General features: G+C 39.8%; 1 protein-coding gene across 2 annotated transcripts in view; it reads left to right on the top strand.

Moving 5' to 3' along the window:
• Nucleotides 1-15,906: 15,906 nt before the first annotated feature.
• Nucleotides 15,907-20,437, top strand: part of AIP3 (ABI3-interacting protein 3) — a 48,297-nt gene continuing 43,766 nt past the window's right edge. For both annotated transcript variants that reach the window (XM_086813543.1, XM_086813542.1), the window contains exons 1-2: nucleotides 15,907-16,046; nucleotides 16,176-16,286. In XM_086813543.1, the coding sequence (XP_086669669.1) occupies nucleotides 16,038-16,046; nucleotides 16,176-16,286 (120 nt within the window). In that variant the 5' untranslated portion in view covers nucleotides 15,907-16,037. The remainder of the gene's footprint in view (nucleotides 16,047-16,175; nucleotides 16,287-20,437) is intronic.

The following is a 20,437-nucleotide window of genomic DNA, read 5'->3' on the forward strand; positions in this document are numbered from 1 at the left end:
GTGCCCCATGCCCCTATTATATAGGAGGGCCCTCAAGTGACTCTTGACTCTCCATTTCCCATGCCCCTATTATATAGGAGGGCCCTCAAGTGACTCTTGACTCTCCATTTCCCATGTGTGACCCTTGGATGCCTGACCCTAACCTTAACCCTTAAGGTTAGACCTAACCCATGCTCCACTAGAGCTTGTTCCCATGCTCCCATGCTCACAAGCCTAATGTGGGTTAGCCTCCTAGTATATGCACAAATAATGTGTACATAACATCCATGCTTTGAGTAAATTATGGTTCCAAAACTCAGCTTGTGAGACAAAGTGGATTCCAAAATCCTACTTCGTGGTAATTTGGATTCTAGAATCCAACCTCCTTGAAGAAGTGGATTCTAGAATCCAAAAATCACCAAAAGCACAAGGGTTTATGAAGAAGAAGGAGAGAAGACATGCACATCTTGCAACCTTGGAAAGGAGAAAGCAGCAAACAGGTGTGTTCCTTGACAGGCAAGCGGGTGGAGGCAGTGGCGTGGAGATTGTGTCAAAGCACCCTTGCGTTGATGCGTTGCTGTCGGCCAGGTGTTTTTCCTTGCTTCCTTGCACTGCTGCACCGTCTTTCACCCGCCCCACTATCGCCACCCTCTTGCACCCGCCTCTTGCGCTACCAAGGAGGAGTCGGCATCATACATAAGCGCTTGTTTGGTGGACTCGTCCTTGCCGCCCCTCGCTTGTGCCATCCGTCGATCTCAAAGAGCCAACAAGGCCCCCACAGCTGTCGTACCAAGCATGTCATCTTGTGGTACCATTTACTGAACACTTGACGCTTGAAGGGGGCCGTCTCATACGCGTTGTACTGCTCTAGCACTCACATCATGGTGATGGTTTGGGTGGGATCTCCTCCTTACTTTCTCAGATGAAGGTGGTGAGTAAATGGAGCTCGCCTGCAAATTTTGACCCCTGCTCGCTTGCGAATTGCTGCCCTGGCTCACTTGCAAACTGTCGCCTCGGCCCCGGCCCCGGCCTAGCCCCTTGCTTGTCAGCCCAATAGCCTTTCCTCTGGTTGAACCAGAAGCCCAGTGACACGTAGCCAAGGACATCTTGATTGATGTTCTCAACTACTGCTGATGGGACTTTAGGGATGCACATAAGCATTTCATCCACACCATCAACGGATCCATATACATTGCCTCAGCTCCCTTGCGAACTGCCACCCTGGCCCCGGCCCCTTGTGTTGCCGCTCCAACCCCCCTGACTCTTTACATTACATGCCTGCACTATCGACCCCGACTTCTGCCTACACTAACCTACGTGCATTGTCAACCACCCGCACCCCACAGCTTTGCAAGATTCTAGAATCCTACTCCTCTTTCTACTAATTTTTTTATTCTAGTTTTGCCAATCACTTCTCTTGACCTCTTTGGTGAATTCTATAATCCATGATTAAGTTTTAGCCATAGTTGTTTCCTTTTTGCAGATCATGTCTTCTTAACCTCAACTTTTTCATGCAAGCAAGAAGTCTAAAACTTCAAGACGAGCTTCTGTGCAACCTTAACCCGATTCAAGCTCAAGGAGGGGACACTCAGGTGCATTGATGTCTTCTTAGTTGGTTCTCGCACCACGGAGTCTAGGTTTAAAGTAACGAGGCGTTTTGAAAGTCCATCTTGTTCTTCTTGTTGCTAAACAATTCCCTCGCGAACCAGTGACTCAGCAGACCAAAGAGCATCGCCAAAAGGTTAGCAAGGTGAAAAGTCAAGATCTTGCACTTGTGAGAGAGGTAAAAACCCTTCAAAGCTCTCAAGCAAAACACATATGGGATAAATTTCCTGCCAAAAATAAGTACAAGCATGCTTGGACTCTCAGCTTTGGGCGTCATGGGGAGCGTAGGCAATTAATCAATTTAAAAACCCCTTTTTTTATTGTTACAAAACACAAAGGACCTTCAAGTGATTCTAACAAGTACTCTTTTACAAGACGCATTAAGAAAGTCCAAGAGAAAAAAGGTAAAAAATAGTTTCTTATGCGTGATGACTCCACTCACTTTGCCATTCTTGTTTTATTGAAGGACTTTGAGATGGATGAAATAAATCCTCTAATCACAAAAAACTTGATCATTGATGCAATGCAAACTCCGAGGTTTGGTAAGAACTAAGCTTTTCTCATATTCTTTTCAACTTTTGTCTCTTTTTTTTGACATTTCATTGATTTCATTGTTTTTGGTTGTAGACATTTGGGAGAGCCTACAGTGAGGTGCTAGAGGGTTTTTTTGGCTTAGATAAGAACTCTTCAAGTGACTACATCGAAGAGGAGGAGAGGAAGAAGAAGAGTCAATTTCTTCAAGTGATGAGGAGGTTGAGAAAGGACGCCGCCCCTCTCCACTGATGCAAACCCCTATCACACAGGCAAGAAACAAAGCAAAAAGTCAAGTAAATCAAAGGACTCTAAGCTACTGGCATGGATTGGTTGCTACCGCCATGCGTAGGAATCTACCGACATGCATAGGAAGCTACGGGCATGCATTGGTTGCTACCGGCATGCAGAGATTGTTCCATCCGGTCCTAGTTCCCCCTTACCCAACACAAAAGATTCAAGTTCTTTCAATGTTTTAAGAGAGAGGGTCAAGCAAAATAACATGGTGGATACTTTGCTTATATTTTTGCCCATAGGTATGATTGAGCGTCCACCAGTGTATCCCCTAGCAGGAAGAAGTCCCTTAGAGGTTCACATTGTTGTTGATAATCATGTTCATAATCTAAAGTACAAAATGAAAAACAAGACAAATGCCATTGTGTTACCCTTGCTTGTTTTAGTGGATAGACAACAGTGTCCTAATAAGGAATCTTGGGTGAAGGCCAATGCTAAGTCTTACAGATATTAGGCTCTTAGGGGCACTCATTCTTTGCTTGCCAAAAAGCAAGAGCTTGCTACCGAACATGAGCATGTTGACACTTACAAAATGGGTGTGTGTTGGGTGTACGTTGGTTTAACAAATGAGAAGGCAAAGGTTCTTGCCCTTGACAATGGAAATGACTTTCATTCAAAAGATAAGGTTCTTTCATAATGAGTGGATTGATTCCTTGAAGCATGGTGAGAAAATTGATGAGAAGTTTTAAGTTTCACTTTGTAAAAAATGTCGTTTTGAAGTTAAAAAGAAAGGTGGTCATGGAGCAAGTCAGAAGCCCAATGTGAAATAATATGATAACTATTTTCAACTTGCCTATGGAGAAATTTGGGATCTACAAGAAGATATTTTTAAGCTACATGAGCATGGAAAGTTAAAAGGTCAAAAGTTAAGCAAGTCGCCTGCAGCTTCCAAAGGCCCTCAAGTGATGATGCACCAAAGCCCATTCTCGAATAAATGAAGATAACAGTTTGGAGACATTTGCAAGGAATTCATGAGAAATCATTGATCATTGTAGTTCTCTCAGGCGTGAAGGGTGGAAGCATCTCTCTAGAGCAAATGTGAGAAGAATTTGAAAGGTTTATTTGTTAAATCAACTCTTTTGTTTTTTGAAGTTTTACTTGTTTCATCAGCTCTAATTTCTTTGGTTGTCTATTAGGAAAAAAACCATGCTTCACATCTAGAGAATAACGATTAAAAAGTTGAATTGCTCTAATTGGGATGAGGTTGTGCTTTACAATCTAGACGCAAGCAAATCCCAAGTGTTGGAGAAGTACATGTTGTTGTTTGGTAACACGGTGAGTTGTTCATCTTGCCTTCTCTTTCTCTTTTCTAGTAGCATGTGTAAAATTCAAGTGCATTCGCCATGGTCTTTGAGGAAAAATGACTTTTAGCGTCTTTCGGGTTGTGTCTTTGGTTTCTAAAATCCCAAGGGATTTCCATTTGTGTTTTATTTATGGATTTAGTTTATAGAATCTTTATAACAACCCCCCTTTTTTAAGGATTAGGGTTTTAATAACCAAATATTGCTTGGTTTCTAGCACTTCTTTTTTGTTTTTGCTTTGGATTCTAGAATCCGTTGATACCTTATGTTTTGAGATCTAACTATGCTTAAGCTTTCATCTTTGTTTAACAAACCTTTTTTTCACCTCTCACATATTGCTTGGTTTTTTTTAGAACAAAGATCCACAGGATGCCATCCCTCTTGACTTTGAGTTATTTCTTCCTTGTTGTCGTCTAGAGAAGAGGAGGAGACAATAGTCCCAAAGCATTGAAATCACTCCTAGTCTCACACTTTTCATTCTTGATAATGTAGACGAGTCTCCAACTCATTGGTGTGTTCATGAAGGTAGAGTTGAAGACATGAAAATTTTTGTCACACAGCATGTCCTTACACTTTAGCCATTACAAATGCTCCTTATGGTTTTTGTGCTCCAAACTCAATCAATGACAATGTGAAGTATGGAGTATCTGCCTACAAAAAAGTCATAGAGGCTTTTAGCAAGGTCACTACTTGTGACTCTTGGGCATTAGTATTTTTTCATGCCCATGATCAAATTACTACAGCGCAAAAAGCCTTCACCGACTCAAACATGATGTGTCAACTGATGACATGGTAAGTAAAACCTTTGAAAATTTTGATACTAGCATTAAGGCGTTATTATGTGTTGCTCTTTTCTTAGATGTTAACTTTTGTTCTGTATGACATAGCCAAACATCCATGGTTATAAACTTGATTGTCTTTCTTGGGCTTGTGAGTTTGCTACCATTGGTTTTTACTCATCTTTGGGCGTGCAAAGTAGAGGATAGTACAGTTTTGCTATGAAACCAAATTGCACAAATATTTTTGAACAACCAAGAGTTTGCTAAAGGTTCAAGCACACCGGTGTGGGTCTACAAGAAGTCATAAATCCAAATCAAAAGCCTCAACTTTTGATGAAGGATTTAGTTGATTTACTTTCTATAAAAAGAGAGTGGTTGTGGATCTCTTTGCGGGGACTAGTACCACAAATGTTACTGCATTGAAAGGTAGAAATGTGGTTGCAATGGAATGTGATCCACTGCAAGTAAAATTTATTGAGCAAAGCTCTCAAGGAGTTACCAAATGATTTCCACGAGATGGGAATGCAAAGCATTGTATCTGATCCTCGTTTTCCTGATGCATCTAGAGAGCCACATCCTCCGATTAGTAGTGAGCAGGTTGGGAAGATAGTTGACCTTGTGGATTATGAGCCAAATGGCCTAGAGGTTGAGGAACAAGTTAATAACACTACTCTTACAATCACGTCAATGGGAGAGGAGGTGAGGAATGCAGATGAAGACGAGCTTCCCATTCAAGTTATGACTTTTTAGATCTCGTTGACACATACTTTTAGTTTTAAAAAACTTGACATTTTGTTTGTGAATATACTTGTTTCGATTTGTAGTTCAAATTGTTTGCAGCATTGTTTGCTTGAGTTTGGCATGTTTTGAATTTTAATTGGCATGTGATGAAGTTTTATTCATGGGTTATAAATTCATCAAGCTTCTTTGGAGATTGCATGCATGTAGGCCTAGTATCTTGATATCTCTTAAAGTTTTTTGGTGTATTCATTGAATGCCTAGCTATACAAAAGCATCAAAGCTATGAAAGTTGTTGTGCTAGAGTCGCAAATTTGATTGAGCCTCATATTTTTGCTAAGTTTTGAAAACAGAGCTTTGTAGGTGGTGTCTATGTTGTCTTTTTGTTAGAAAAAATAGCTGGTTTATCAAGACAGAGAAACCGTCAAGTAATGCTATAAAATTTTACTTTAAAAAATAACCTTTTTTAAAACAAAATTGTAACTCTTTGTTACAAATGGGTTTACATGTTCAAAAAATTGGCCATTTTCTAAGTTGTGAAATTTTGGATGAGCCCTTACAAATGACAACTCACGATTCGTGCTAATTTTTTATGACTTGATATTACTCACAATTTATGATTAAACTATTGCAACTAAATCAAGATAACAATCTTGCATACAAGGAAGAGTAAGTACAAGGAACCATCTTATACATAAATTGTTCAACCCACCCATAACTAACCAACAATCAAAATATATCGTAGTCATGAGGTTTAATGCATATACAAATGGAGACGAAGTAGAAGCATATTTATTATGGTTTGTCCATCCGTCCCTCTGTGGTGGTAAATTGGGGACACCTAATTACCACTATGTTTGTAGCATGGCACTTGGGTGATTTCAAATATTCCATGTGTAGGACATATGAAATTAGGGTGGCTAAAACTAAGTGTTGGATTTAATGCTTATGTGTTATCGTGTAACTTTAGCATGGATTGCTAATGTGAATGTGTTTGAATGGATAAGTGTTTGAATGGACAACCTGTGTAGGTCGGTGAGATTGACGGGCTTTGTGCTCGTAAGCCGGTATGGCTAGGACGTGATGGCGATGATATGGCATTGAGCTATTACCGAGATAATTCTCATTTTGGTAGTATCTACTATGAGATTTTGCATCGTTGTTGGTCGCCCACTTTTGATGTACTTGGGCGTGGACCTATTGAGTCGCCCACTTTTGTTATACTTAGGTGTGGACTTATTGATTTTTGTTGCACGTGAATTAGACCTTGGGATTCTTTATGTATTTTTCCTTTAGTGGTTTAGATAGGAAGAATTTATCTTAGATTTGGGTTAAAGCAACTCCTATTTTTGTAAAGAGCAAGGCCATACATAAGCATGCAACTATTTTTGGCATGTGGGCTATTTTTATGAATAAAGCATAAATACCCAAGAAGTGAAAGGATGCCAACACTTCTTGGAGGGGCAGATTAGACTCAATACTATGTTCAAGGTGATGTCTACTCTATTTCTTGTTTTTGTTTCAATTTATGCTCATCTTATCAATTTATATTCAATTCTATGGTTTAGTCTTTGTTGTATTATTCTTCAAAAAGTATTTCAAGATCCCGTGTTAGTGGTATCAGAGCATAGAGGTACTTAGATTTGAAGAATAGGGGGAAGCTCATCTTATCAATTTAAATTCAATTCTATGGTTTAGTCTTTGTTAGTGGTATGAGGTACTTAGATTTGATGAATATGGGGAAGCTCATCTTATCAATTTAAATTCAATTCTATGGTTTAGTCTTTGTTAGTGGTATCAGAGCATAGGGGTACTTGGATTTGAAGAATAAGGGAAAGCTCACTAAAATCCAAAGGGTAAAGTACTTGCATTTGAAGAATAGGGGGAAGCTGACTAAAATCCAAAGGATAAAGTAGGGGAAGACCCCATGGACAAAAAGCTAGAGGTTATGGGAATTTGATCCTTTAGATCAAGGGGCTAAAGTTTAATATCAACTTTTATAGTATCTTCCCAAAACCGCCTTTCTGAACTTTAATCCTCTCCACCATGATCCAAGCTTATGGATGTAGGAGATTTTAGCCCTATGCTCACATTTCTAAACCACATGAAGGCAAAAAAACCTATAATGGATGGTTCATGATTTCTCTCAAATCAATTTTTTTTGCATATCTTTTTTCTTTCCCACAAGTTTTTACCTTTTCAATTAGAGCCTAATCAAGCTGAAATTCTCAATTGGACCCATAATTACTAATATTATTTGTTTAAAACAATTTCCCTCCTTCAAATAATCAACCGCTGGAAAATTCAGCCTTAAAGGCTAACGTTTCTTCTTCTTTTTTTAATAATAAAATCTTTAAAGTTTTAGATATATATATATATATATCTCAATAATTATTCGGCGGCGGCAGACGGCCAACGGGGCGGCGAGCTCCTTTTTTCTCTTTTCAGCAAAACCGCTAGGCCATGGAGAAGATAGCATTAAAAAAATAAAGCTTTAATTTCAATGTCTAGAATTTTCAAATCTAAGCAGTAAAAGAAAGAGTTTAAGTTAAATTTATGTTGCTTATTTAGTCAAGTTTCATATTTAATCTTTTAAAAGGTTTCTAGTTTATGTGACTGAAACTTTTATGAGAATAGTGCCTTGATTTTCGACAAAAACACTTTTATGAGAATAGTGCCTTGATTTTCAACAAAAACACTTTTGTTTTACAAGCTAATTTGACAGGGCCTTACGACAAAGCTTCTATTTCATATACTTGGCTTGGATTCTATATCAACAATGGCCAATCAGTCTTCAATCCAGCCAATCAGTCTTCAATCCAGTCAATCCTTTTGGCTCTTCGAAACACTTCGGAACCACACATTTATGTTTCGGTGGAAAAGCTCATCGAATATGAGCCTCCTCCTTAGTCTTCCCTTGATGGATGGGGACCTCTCATTTTATGGACACCTAGAATTGTTTGGGATCAGGCAACAAAACTGGTGGATTTTGACATCACATCCTTGACCCATAGCGTTCACCCAGATGCTTTATCTAAATTACATATTTTATTCTTCTTTAATATGGTGTTGGAAATACGCATCCACATCCCTAAAACAAAAGAAGAATTTTTGATAACAGCCATTACCTATCTTTATGAATAGTTATCCTCATCATCATGAATAGTTGTCTTTATGAATAGTTGTCTTTTTGATAACAGCCATTACCTATCTTTATGAATAGTTATCCTCATCATCATGAATAGTTGTCTTTATGAATAGTTGTCCTCATCATCTCTTCAGACTCTATGAACAAGGCTCTTGGCACCCTTGGCCCTAAGCAAGATTTCTTAGTAACATTATGTTTTATCAAATCTTTACTTCAATTAATTTTGTAACCTTCTTTTGGATATTTATAGTTTAGGAAAATTATATATTTTTTTCAATGAATTCACGTTGCTCTCATTTTTCTCTTTAATTCCTAATGAAGTATTTAATTCTCAATATAGAACATCATTGCAATCGAATCAATATAAGGTGTGACTTTCTTACTCGACTCAATCTTATGATTACCAAGTTTATATTTATTCTTTGAGTTTATTTTTTTTATCATAAATTCAAATGCAAATTAATCTTTTCATCATCACCTCATTTGACATTAAGCTAACTATATAGATTTAGACTTGTGTATTTAAACCGTTTCAAAACCTAATAGTCTTGTTCGGACTTTATGCTTGTGGAGTAACATTTAAGTGGCCCAAGACCTTAAGCATAATCTTTTATACGAGGGTTTTAAATATATTTCCTTTGCTAAAGCATGAGCCATGACCTTCTAAAATCAAGAGATGGTGGAACCATTAGCAAAATTTTGCATCATGAGACATTAAAAGCAAATCTTATTAGAGCCTTCTTTTTAAATTTATATGATAATTAGGGAAATATAACCAAAGGTTGCTTTCCTCAAATTTGAGAGACACTTGCTATAAATACCTTATAAAGGTACTTATACAAGATTCAATGAAATTTATACCATAGATTTTGTCCATTGCTAGAAAGAAAAACATGTACAAGTTTATTTTGTTTGTCCTAGTTTGAATTAGAGACACTAGCAGATGTGTTATAAATTTTATCATGTTCCCTTTATGAACATGTGAGTTCGCATGAAACTCCGCATAACACAAATGCATGATCACAACTCTTTCTTTAAAATATTGTACAAACCTTACGTCCTCTTTAGTTTAGAGACCTTCTTTATGAACTTAAGATATCACCTATGACCTATCCCTAGTAATGTCTTTTGACATTAACTCGTTTATGACTTGAACTTTGTTATTTTGATTCATACGAGAGAGTTATCATGAAATAGTTAAACTCATGTTTCCATTTTTTATTAATCAACATTGTTAGAATTATTACTAGTCATTCACTATGTTCATGTTTACATTATGCTTAAATTTTGAATGTATTGAAAGTCAATTCTCAACTCAAGGTAAGTTTCTCATATCTTTATATCCATAATCAATTTATATTTTATTCTTATGATATCAAGTTTCTCACGTATTATGTTCAAGAACTTTATATTTCCTATCCATAGAAAGCATAATGATTTGTATCTCTTTGGAGTGTTAAAATTGTTTTTGACAGATAATTTCAATCACACTATAACGATGGAGGTATGTGTTTACTTCATTTCACATTTTCAACAAAATCATTTAAATTTCCCTTTACTTTTACAATAAGATAAGCATTCTTTTCATGACTCTATTTGCCAGTTCTTAAATGGATGCCTGAGCGGTTTTTTCGTGGGCTATCCCAACCTCACCTAATCTTACTTTCAAACACAGGCAGTTGGTATGATGTAATTGAGGACAGTTGCATCATATCAACTGGCTATCCCAACCTCACCCTATCTTACTTTCAAACATGAGCTAGTTGATATGACGCAATTGAGGACAATTGCTATTTTGGGCACAGGAGGGATCTTACGGTTTGTTCGTCCCTCCCTCTGTGGTAAATTAGGGATGCCTAATTACCACTGTTCGTACCATGGCACGTGGGTGATTCCAAATATTCCATGTGTAAGACATGAAATCAGGGATGGCTGGAACTAAGTGTTCGATTTAATGCTTATGTGTTACTGTGTAACTTTAGCATGTGTTGCTAATGTGAATGTGTTTAAATGGACAGCTTGTGTAGGTTGGTGAGATTGACGGGCTTTGTGCTCGTAAGCCATATGGCTGAAACATTATGGTGGTGATATGGCGCGAGCTATTACTGGGATGGTTCTCATTTTGGTATTTTGGCTGTAATATCTACTGCAAGATTTTGTATCGTTGTTAGTCACTCACTTTTGATGTACTTGGGCATGGACCTATTAAGCCGCCCACTTCTGTTATCCTTGGACATGGAGTTATTACTTTTTTTTTGCACATGAATTAGCCCTTGGGATTCTTTGTGTATTTTTCTTTTAGTGGTTTAGATATGAAGAATTTATCTTAACTTTGGGTTAAAGCAACTCCTATTTTCGTAAAGGGCAAGCCCATGCATAAACGTTTAACTATTTTTGGCATGTGGGATATTTTTATGAATAAAGCATAAATACCCAAGAAGTGGAAGGATGCCAACACTTCTTGGGGGGGGGGGATTGGACCCAATACTATGTTCAAGGTGATGTTTACTCTATTTCTTGTTTTTGTTTCAATTTATGCTCATCTTGTCAATTTAAATTCAATTATATGGTTTAGTCTTTATTGTATTTGTGAGTTTTGTATTATTCTTCAAAAAGTATTTCAAGATACCGTGTCAATATTTTAAAGTATGGGTCACACCAATTTAAGATAACAACATGTGTCATTATTAAGAAAATTTCACATGAAAAGAACAAGTCACGCAATATATGATTGTACATAGTTTGGTGGTGCAAACTTAGTAAGATGACAAATAAATTTAGACAAGTGCCCTCGTCTAAAATGTACTAATCATTGATTTAGTAAAATCCTAACTCATTTGTTTTTAATAGACTATAAATTAAATTTTCATTAATTCTTGTTTATGAGAAACACTTGGCATCTTCAAAATATTTCCTTAAGAGAATATAAAAAACCCTTTACTCTTGATTAAAAGTTTTTTCAGAATGTTTCAAATATATATTTAAAATTTGAGAATATCAATAATCTATAAAATGGCCCAAAATTTGGGATATAGAACAAAAAACATGATGTATATTTTCAAAATTGTAACAATGATTTGACGACTCAAATTGCCAATTGATCAAGTATATTCTAATAAATTATATTATTCAAGAAATATAAAATTTCAAGACTTGGGAGTATTGCCTTTAAGGGAGAAGGAGGGAAGAGAGTGGAGTGGCTTGCCTTGCATCTCCACAAACTTGGGTGGATTCACCATTCTCGCACACATGTACATGCACTAACAACTCGTACCTTACACCTTCCACATGCACCTTACACCTTGTGTCTCAAACTATCACCTTATACCTTGCATCCATAGGTTTTATGTTCTTAATTCATCCTAGTTGAAGCAAGAGGCTAGCAAGTCTATGGAATTTGGATCTTGGATTTCCCTCGTCATTGAATTGTGTTTCAAGTTAGTGTAGGTAGGAATGAGAATGAGAGTGGAAACCATAGGTGCAGGGTAAGTAGAACCTTACTCAAACTGGAATCATACCCCAATGAAGTTTGAAGTATTCTCCTAACTAAAACTAAAGAATGAAGTATTATCCTAGTTGGAAATGTCAACGCACTTGAATTAGAACCATACCCCAATGAAGGCTAGAGTATTCTCCTAACTAGAAATGTCAATGCACTCGAATTGGAACCATACCCTAATGGAGGCTAGAGTATTCTCCTAACTAGAAATGTCAATCCACTCAAATTGGATCCATACCCAGATGAAGACTGGAGTATTCTCCTAACTAGAAATGAAGACTAGAGTATTCTCCTAACTAGAAACGTCAGTGCACTCAAATTGCAACCATACCCCAATGAACACTAGACGATTCTCCTAACTACGAATGCCAATGCACTCAAATTGGAACCATACCCCAATGAAGTCTAGAGTGTTCTACTAACTAGAAATGTCAATGCATTTAAATTGCAACCATACCCTACTTGAAAGAATATGCCATTATCCTGAGTTTTGTTTCATTTGATCTCCTTAATACCTGCTAGTAGCCGTCTCATAAATTTCATAAGGAAATGTGATTCTCCATCAAAGGTGCCTCACACTATGGAGAGGATTCTTTCCTATTAAAAGACTAAGGTTATGTAAAAGGGTAGGAGAAGGGTGTGTGTGTGAATGGACTTATGGTCCACTAGCTCACCTATTTAAAGGTGGAGCTAGAAGGCATTTTGATATGAGCAAAGGCCAAGTTGTATTCATAAGCAACTTAATAAACAAGATATGTTCTTGTATTTTGAGTCTCTCTCCTCCACTCATATTGATCTAGCATAAGCACCACGAATTTTATCATGGTATCTAGAGCTAGGCAACTTGCAAGGTGTAGAATAGGTCAAAAAAGTGGTTTTTAGAGTGCACCTCATCTACCCCCAGCCAGTGGAGGCCTTCCAACAGTTTGAGGAGGCCGAATCTCAGCGTGATTTCAACTAGAAACTTGAAGAAGACCTCCGGGTGCTCAGGTTCGTACAGGCAATTGATGGATTACATCTCTCTTAGCCGCGCCATTGCCATCTGAGCAGGCCGGCGCACGATTTCTTTGCAGTGCTTGTTTCGTACACAAATTCGCAGCCTGTGGTAAGAGTTTAGCCACATAAACTTAGAGCTTTTGAAGCCCATAGTCTCAAGGTTCTACAGCCCAGAGATGAGCCCCAATGGTTGCTCGACGCGCGCGTAAGAGGCAAAAGACCAGGCGGCGATGACTGGTTTTCTCCATGAAAGCTTGCTCAAGAGCTTGTTAATAGTGTTCATAAACACTAATAGTGTTGATTAACACTAATGATGCTACTAATCCAGCAAAGGGGAGCCATTCCAAAGTGTTTCTAAACACTAAGTGTGTTCTTAAACACTAATGGTGAATCTAATCACCAAGACAAGTGTCAATTTATGCCAAAAATGTGCTCTTAATAAGCACTAATAGTGTTGCTAAACACTAATGGTGATCTTAATCACCAAAGAAAGTGTTCCTTGACACTAATGAAGCTTTCTCCATCAGAATTAGTGGTTGGGAACAAACCCTAAGTGCTAAACCATAAGCTTCACAATCTTAATCTCCTTTTTTATGCAACATCCTTGGCTTGATTAAGGGTTCTTGCACTCTCATAAGCCTTTCTCTTTCTACTTAAGCCAAATCATCACAAATTTTTTGGTTTTCTTCTTCATAAATCAGCCCATTACTCTCTTGTAATCTCCCTTCAATACCCAATGTCAAAGGAAAATACCCAAATTAAAAAGTTCTCAGGAGAGGGCTTCCACACTTGGCAAGTTCTTGTCAAGTACAAGATGATGTCCAAAGGTTTTTGGCCATTCATCTCCGGCACACTAAGGTTATTGATCAAACTAAGGCTGAAGATATCGAAGATGATGAGAGGGCACAAGCCATCATCATGCTTCATCTTGATGAGGCTCTTATTCACCATGTGGACCAGCTTCCGACTGCAAAGGAGAAATGGGATGAACTTGACAAGCTCTATGGAGCTCGTGTGGTAAGAATTCCAAGATCTCACTTAAAATTGATTTTTTAAGCTTGGAGCTCAAAGAGGGAGATGGCATTGGAGCCTTTATCTCTCACTTGAAGGGCCTTATGGCTCAACTTGCATCAGTGAATGCGAGAATGGATGAAGATGATGCAGTGGCTGTTTTGCTAAAAGCAATCAAGAAGGTGTACCCCACCTTAGTCACCACCCTGAAGAACATACCTAATTCCACCCTTGAAGGAGTCATTCAATCTTGTCTTGATGAAGAGAAGAGGCCAAAGGATGGAGCTGAATCTTCAAGTGCAACAACTTCATCGAATATCGAACAAGCTTTGTCACATCAAAGTGATCAAAGTAAGGTGTGTCCATTGCAAAAAGGTGGGTCATTTGGCAAATAATTGTTGGATCAAATATCCCAACAAGATGAAATGTAATAAGTGTAAACAAACGGGACATATCACTTCTAAATGTCCTAACAAAGAGTCAGAGGCTAACTTTGTATCAGCCTCTAACTCCACTAAGAAATTGTTTTAAATCTCAAAGTAACAACACCTATATTCCTAACCCTGTACGCCTAATGTTATAAAGGCAACCTATGTCCAATACCACCTATTCCAATTTTTTTCATAGTTGGTATTGAGGGGGGGTATTAAAAGACTAAGGTTATGTAAAAGGGTAGGAGAAGGGTGTGTGTGTGTGAATGGACTTATGGTCCACTAGCTCACCTATTTAAAGGTGGAGCTAGAAGGCATTTTGATATGAGCAAAGGCCAAGTTGTATTCATAAAGCAACTTAATAAACAAGATATGTTCTTGTATTTTGAGTCTCTCTCCTCCACTCATATTGATCTAGCATAAGCACCACGAACTTTATCATTTCCAAGGAAAGGTAATCATTTATTTGATGACTCCATTTCACTCTCTATTACCTAGAAATATGATATTTCCCTTGACAAATTAAAACAAGATCACCTCTTAAATAGAAGAGGAATAAGAACTTAGAGCACACTATGGGACACACAAACACAAAACTAGAAGACTTGGGATGTTATTGAAACACGATTTAGGGTTACCAAATATGACATAGGTCTTCTAGAAAGCAGAATGCAAAAATGGGAAGATCATCTTCCCTGTGCAAATGGGGGACTACATCTTAAATCAAATAAAACCTGGGGTGTGCTTCTAGATCCCAAAAGAGTGTTACTATTACTTTTATTATTATAAAATAATAAAGGTAATAGAAGATAGGCTGTGCTTTTAGATCCAAAAGAGTGTTACTATTACTTTTATTATTATAAAATAAAAGATGGGGTGTGCTTCTAGATCAAAGAGGGTGTTATTATTACTCTTATTATTATTAAATAAAAGATGGGGTGTGCTTCTAGATCCAAGAGAGTGTTATTATTACTATTAGCAAATATGGAATTGAAATTATACTAGAGAAAAAATTTTGTCAGTTATATCCTTCATCATGTAGTGTGAGTTGGTCATAGGGCTGTCCAATTTATAATTTCTGATGGCATATGTAGGAGATGTAATAGAGAGCGGGGAATCATTCAGCATATGTTTCTTACATGTTGAGCCAACCATGCCTTGTAGGACTTCAATGGCATGCTATCTACCGCCGTGACTACATGGGTTGTACTAAGATATGAAGCTTTATGGTATATATATATTTTAAGGAATTTATTTGATTTTTAGGGTATCCCCACTAATCCATTAGATTCATTTGCCTATGCTTGTCTATCATAGATTACAAAGCTCCGAAGTCAGGTTGCAACTAAAGACTCTCTAGAAGCAAGCCTTGAATGAGCGTTCTTCCCTCACTAATGGAGGAAGCCTTAAAGTGAACAAATGCAACAGGATATACTAAAGTAAATTGCATCAACTTTAGCATTAGAATCACTATTTCCATTAGAGGGAGAAGGATTTATATCATCACATCTTTACCTTGATCCATGCTCATCATTTTTTTGGCCAAGTCAAAAAATGTAGCAGCTTCCTCCATTTTGAATGACTGAATTATTAAAGCTTTTATTAAATAATAAAATTAATCAAATAGTTGAACTACTTAAATGACAAATGTTTCTAGTTGATTAAATTGTATTATGTGAATAACAAATCACCTACTGCTGTGCTACTCGACTTTGGGTTTTAAGAATGCAGCAGGTATGGTGTGCTCTACGCGTGTTTGTCCTGTCGGGTTTTTTTGAACCCTTTGAAGATAAAACACCGTTGCATGGATTTCTGTCTGTTTTGTGATGTGGATGCCTTTTGCTTTTCCTCTGACAACAAAAGGGCGAAGGCAGCGAGACGGAGGTAACATGGGAAGATCAGCAGAACATCAACACGTTCGGCCGGTTGAACAATAAATTCCACGAGCTCGAAGATGACATCAAACTGAAAAAGGTTAGTGGGCGCTTCTTGATGAGATGTGCATTTTAGTTAGTTTCTTGTGCCTATGTCCTGTTGCAGACCCTCTGAACAGTTAACCTTGCACCTCCATGGAGAGCTTCCCCCGCCCCTCATGTCCACAAGCGCAAGGGGATGTCGGATGTTTTGCACATATGCCAATGCAATAGACCTCCTGTCATATCCCCATGGGTGGGGACACTGTGTAAACGCATTGTGTTGCCTTGAAACCAATGATGAAGCTGGAAACAATCGACTGGCTCCCTTCATTGGAATACAGAGCCTGGTCTGACAGGCAATTGCAAGCATAAAATTGATGTGCCACGAATAGGGGGATACCATGTCATATCCCATCAGTGAGAGCCGTAGTGAATCGTGGTCACCTGTCCAATGCAAGTCACAAGGCCAGATGTCATGTGCATGCTCATTCCCAGGGCTTTTCCCTGAGGGGCAGCAGATTAAAGACAAGGTTTTGGACCAGTACAGCTGCTAGTATGGGCAGGAGTACCTTGTGGAGGACCCAGGGGGCTGTCGGCCAGCACATGAATGAGATATGTCTCTGTTGGCTGCAGCAAATGAAGGATTTTTTGTCCAGGACCTGGCCGACAGCAGGTCGGCCAGTCCATAGGGGATTCAAGGCCTATAAAAGGGCACGCTTGCTCAAGGATTAGATCATTTCCCCCATGGGCTGAGTCATTAGATTAGGCTTAGAGTAGGTGTTTACCACCTTTTGATGGCAGCCAAAGGCTGGCCAAGACTTAATACACCTTTTTGTACTATCTGAATATACTGAAACTCAGCTCTCTCTCTCTCTTCTCTCCATCTCTCTTGCTTGCGTTTTGCATCAGGCTGTTCCAGGATGGTGTTTAGGGCTGAAAGAAGACTCCCAGAGCTTCCGCATGTGACATTGGTATTAGAGCATCGGGTTGAGCAAGGCTAAACACTCATTAATGTCAGAATATGCAACGGAGATGATGACAAAATCTGAGAACACAAGAGCAAGTGCAGAAAAATACAGCAATGGAGAGAGAGAGGCGTGTAACTCTGCCACACAAGAAAAATCCCGAAACTATGATACAATGGAGTGGGGGCCATGGGGCCATTTTATATGGCCCCAGAAATCCAGTCGGCCAATGGAAAAAGCAGCCGCCAGCCTCACGATTGAGTCTCCTCCAGTCGGCCAGCCAAAAAAGGTCCACGACCTAAACAGAACCAGTCGGCCTGCTCCAGGGAATGAACACATGCACACGAGTGCAGTTGGCCAGCTTCTGGGTCATCCTGCCATCATAGGGCAGCCTCCCACACCATGGAAAATAGGAAAAAATGGGAAAAAATATGGAGAGTGGGGAAAAATGAGAAAACACCTAATACGGGCGGGCACACCCACAACAGAGGCCATGGTGTATATGTATAGACAGGAGATGACTTCTAACACCCCCTCTCAGCTCCTAGCTGTGGAACCAACCCTAGGGAGCTAGAGTGCTGACGGAGCATAGCCTGAGGTAGAGACTTTGTGAAGAGGTCCACTGCACTGTCCTCCGTCGAACATAACTCTAGCAAGATGTCATCAGCAATGATCTTGATTCTTTTCACGAACAAAATGCCTCTGGATGACCGTGGGTTCCTCCAGTGGAAACCCAATCCTGCCAAGTAACCTCTGCAACCTCACCACCTCACAATTAGCACCACAAGCAGCCCGATACTTTGCCTTTGTCGATGACAAGGCAATAGATGGCTGCCTCTTACTGCTCCATAAAATTGCTCCTGAGCCAAGGGTAAAACTGTAACCTGAAGTAGATCTCCTCGTGTCTGGATCTCCTCCCCAATTTGAGCCACTCTAACCTTGGAGTCGGACTCCATCCATCAATCCCCCTCCTGTGTAAAAGAGTCCAAGATCCTTCGCATGCTGTAGAAACCACAAGATACACAATCTTGCCTCCCAAAGAGTCATCTGCAAACATGAGCTCAACAGCCTCATCAGGAAGCTCCCGTCCAATCTGGTATACATCAACCAAATCAATGAACCATTCTGCTTCCGAGTCAGAGAGGCACCATACTGCTCACAAGGATCAACAACTGTTACGGTGGGATGCCAAGTCTTGGAAACCTGCTTGTGCTGAAGACCACTCAAGGCCTTCGGAAACCTGTAACCAACCCCCTCTGAATCCGGAACCACAAAGCCTGGAGAATGTGCAACATCCACCTCCTTCTGCAACAAGTAATCTACTGTTACCTGCCTGGCTTTCCAAGAGGTCCTCGTGGAAAGAACTTCCTCATTTACAGGAGTTTCTTTGTCCCGAATACTACGAGACATCAGAGCTTGTAAACTTTCCTCTGACTGACGAACACAAGAATTACCAACATCTGTACTGGAAAGTTCCTGCCAACTGTTGCCATCAACTGGCAAGCTATCCTCCATTTGGTCTCGGAAAGCCTGCACCTGTAGTGTATCCACACTTAAGTGGCCATTACCAGACTGCCACTCATCACAAACTGAGGACCTGGGAGAGAGATGTCATGTGCATGAAATGCCATGGACATTCTCTGGAGCTAGTCCAGAAGGGGGCAGCTAGAAAAAGAGCATTAGAACCAGAAGTAGGAGCAAAGAGTGCAGAAGTGGCTAGTGTGGACTTGGAGCAAGGCATGGAGGACATGAAGAGGATGCTGTCAGCTGCAAGTGGGGACTGTCGGCTGCATCAGAGGATGACGTCGGCTGGACCAGAGGACAAGGCGACTGAAAGCGCAGCATTATATGGGAGTATGTCCAGACGGCACAGCATTTTATGTAGTGTATGACCAGTCGGCTGGCCGACTGCTGGTCGGCCAGCACTCCAAGGAGTCCAAAGGGGGCACATACTCATTGTTGTAATCATTCATTCCTCTAGGGAATGGGTCTTAGACTAGGACAGATTTTGGGTATATACCACCTTTTCATGAAGGCAGCCTAGGGCTATGGATGTAGGTACCTTTTTGTACCATCAGAAATATACTGAATTTCCAGCATCTCTCTCTCTCTCTCTCTCTCTCTCTCTCTCTCTCTCTCTACTCTCCATTCTGTTTGCGTTTTTGCATCAGCATGTTCTCAGTAGTGTTTAGGGCTAAAACAAGACTCCTAGAGCTTCCGCATGTTACATTGGTATCAGAGCATCAAGCTCAGCAAAGCTAAACACTGATTCAGTCCCATATGATGGTGTAAAGGTCCAAGGTACAGGAAAGTACACGGATACGAAGTCCAAGGCAAGGAACACAGGATTGGGAAGAGCTCCCAGGAGGTTTGTTGGTGGTGTTCCACAAAGCCAGAGGGGATGGCAGTCCTGTGAGCCAGATAGGTTTGGGCAATGGTCCCAAGGGAGGATTATCTTCCAAGGGGTGATGTGTGAGTGCCAGACTCATTTCTCAGGAATGAAGACCAAGACAGTGTTCAGAGTCAGGGCAGGAATGGATTGGGGACTGGATGGAACAGATGCATCTACTCTCCATTCTGTTTGCGTTTTTGCATCAGCATGTTCTCAGTAGTGTTTAGGGCTGAAAGAAGACTCCTAGAGCTTCCGCGTGTTACATTGGTATCAGAGCATAGATATTATTCAGAGTTAGAGTGGTTTTGGAGATCGGGCCGGGTTTTCAGTGAAAAGGGTTGCCAGAGTTGGATGGATGACAGAGGGACTTCGGGAATAGAGTGGGATGATGATAGTCATCCAAGAACAGGTTGGAATCCTGTCATCAAGTTTAGCATAGGGGGATGTCATGTGCATGAAATGCCATGGACATTCTCTGGAGCTAGACCAGAAGGGGGCAGCCAGAAAAAGAGTACCAAAACCAGAAGTAGGAGCAAAGAGTGCAGAAGTGGCTAGTGTGGACTTGGAGCAAGGCATGGAGGACATGAAGAGGATGCTATCAGAGCTGCAAGTGGGGACTGTCGGTTGCATCAGAGGATGACGTCGGTTGGACCAGAGGACAAGGCGGCTGAAAGCGCAGCATTATATGGGAGTATATCCAGACGGTGCAGCATTTTATGTAGTGTATGAGCAGTCGGCTGGCCGATTGCTGGTCGGCCAGCACTTCAAGGAGTCCAAAGGGCTATAAAAGGGGGGCACATGCTCATTGTTGTAATCATTCATTCCTCTAGGGAATGGGTCTTAGATTAGGAC

Source organism: Cibotium barometz, chromosome 19, assembly GCF_041138505.1.
Source record: "Cibotium barometz isolate CiBa-2024 chromosome 19, ASM4113850v1, whole genome shotgun sequence".
NCBI lineage: Eukaryota > Viridiplantae > Streptophyta > Polypodiopsida > Cyatheales > Cibotiaceae > Cibotium > Cibotium barometz.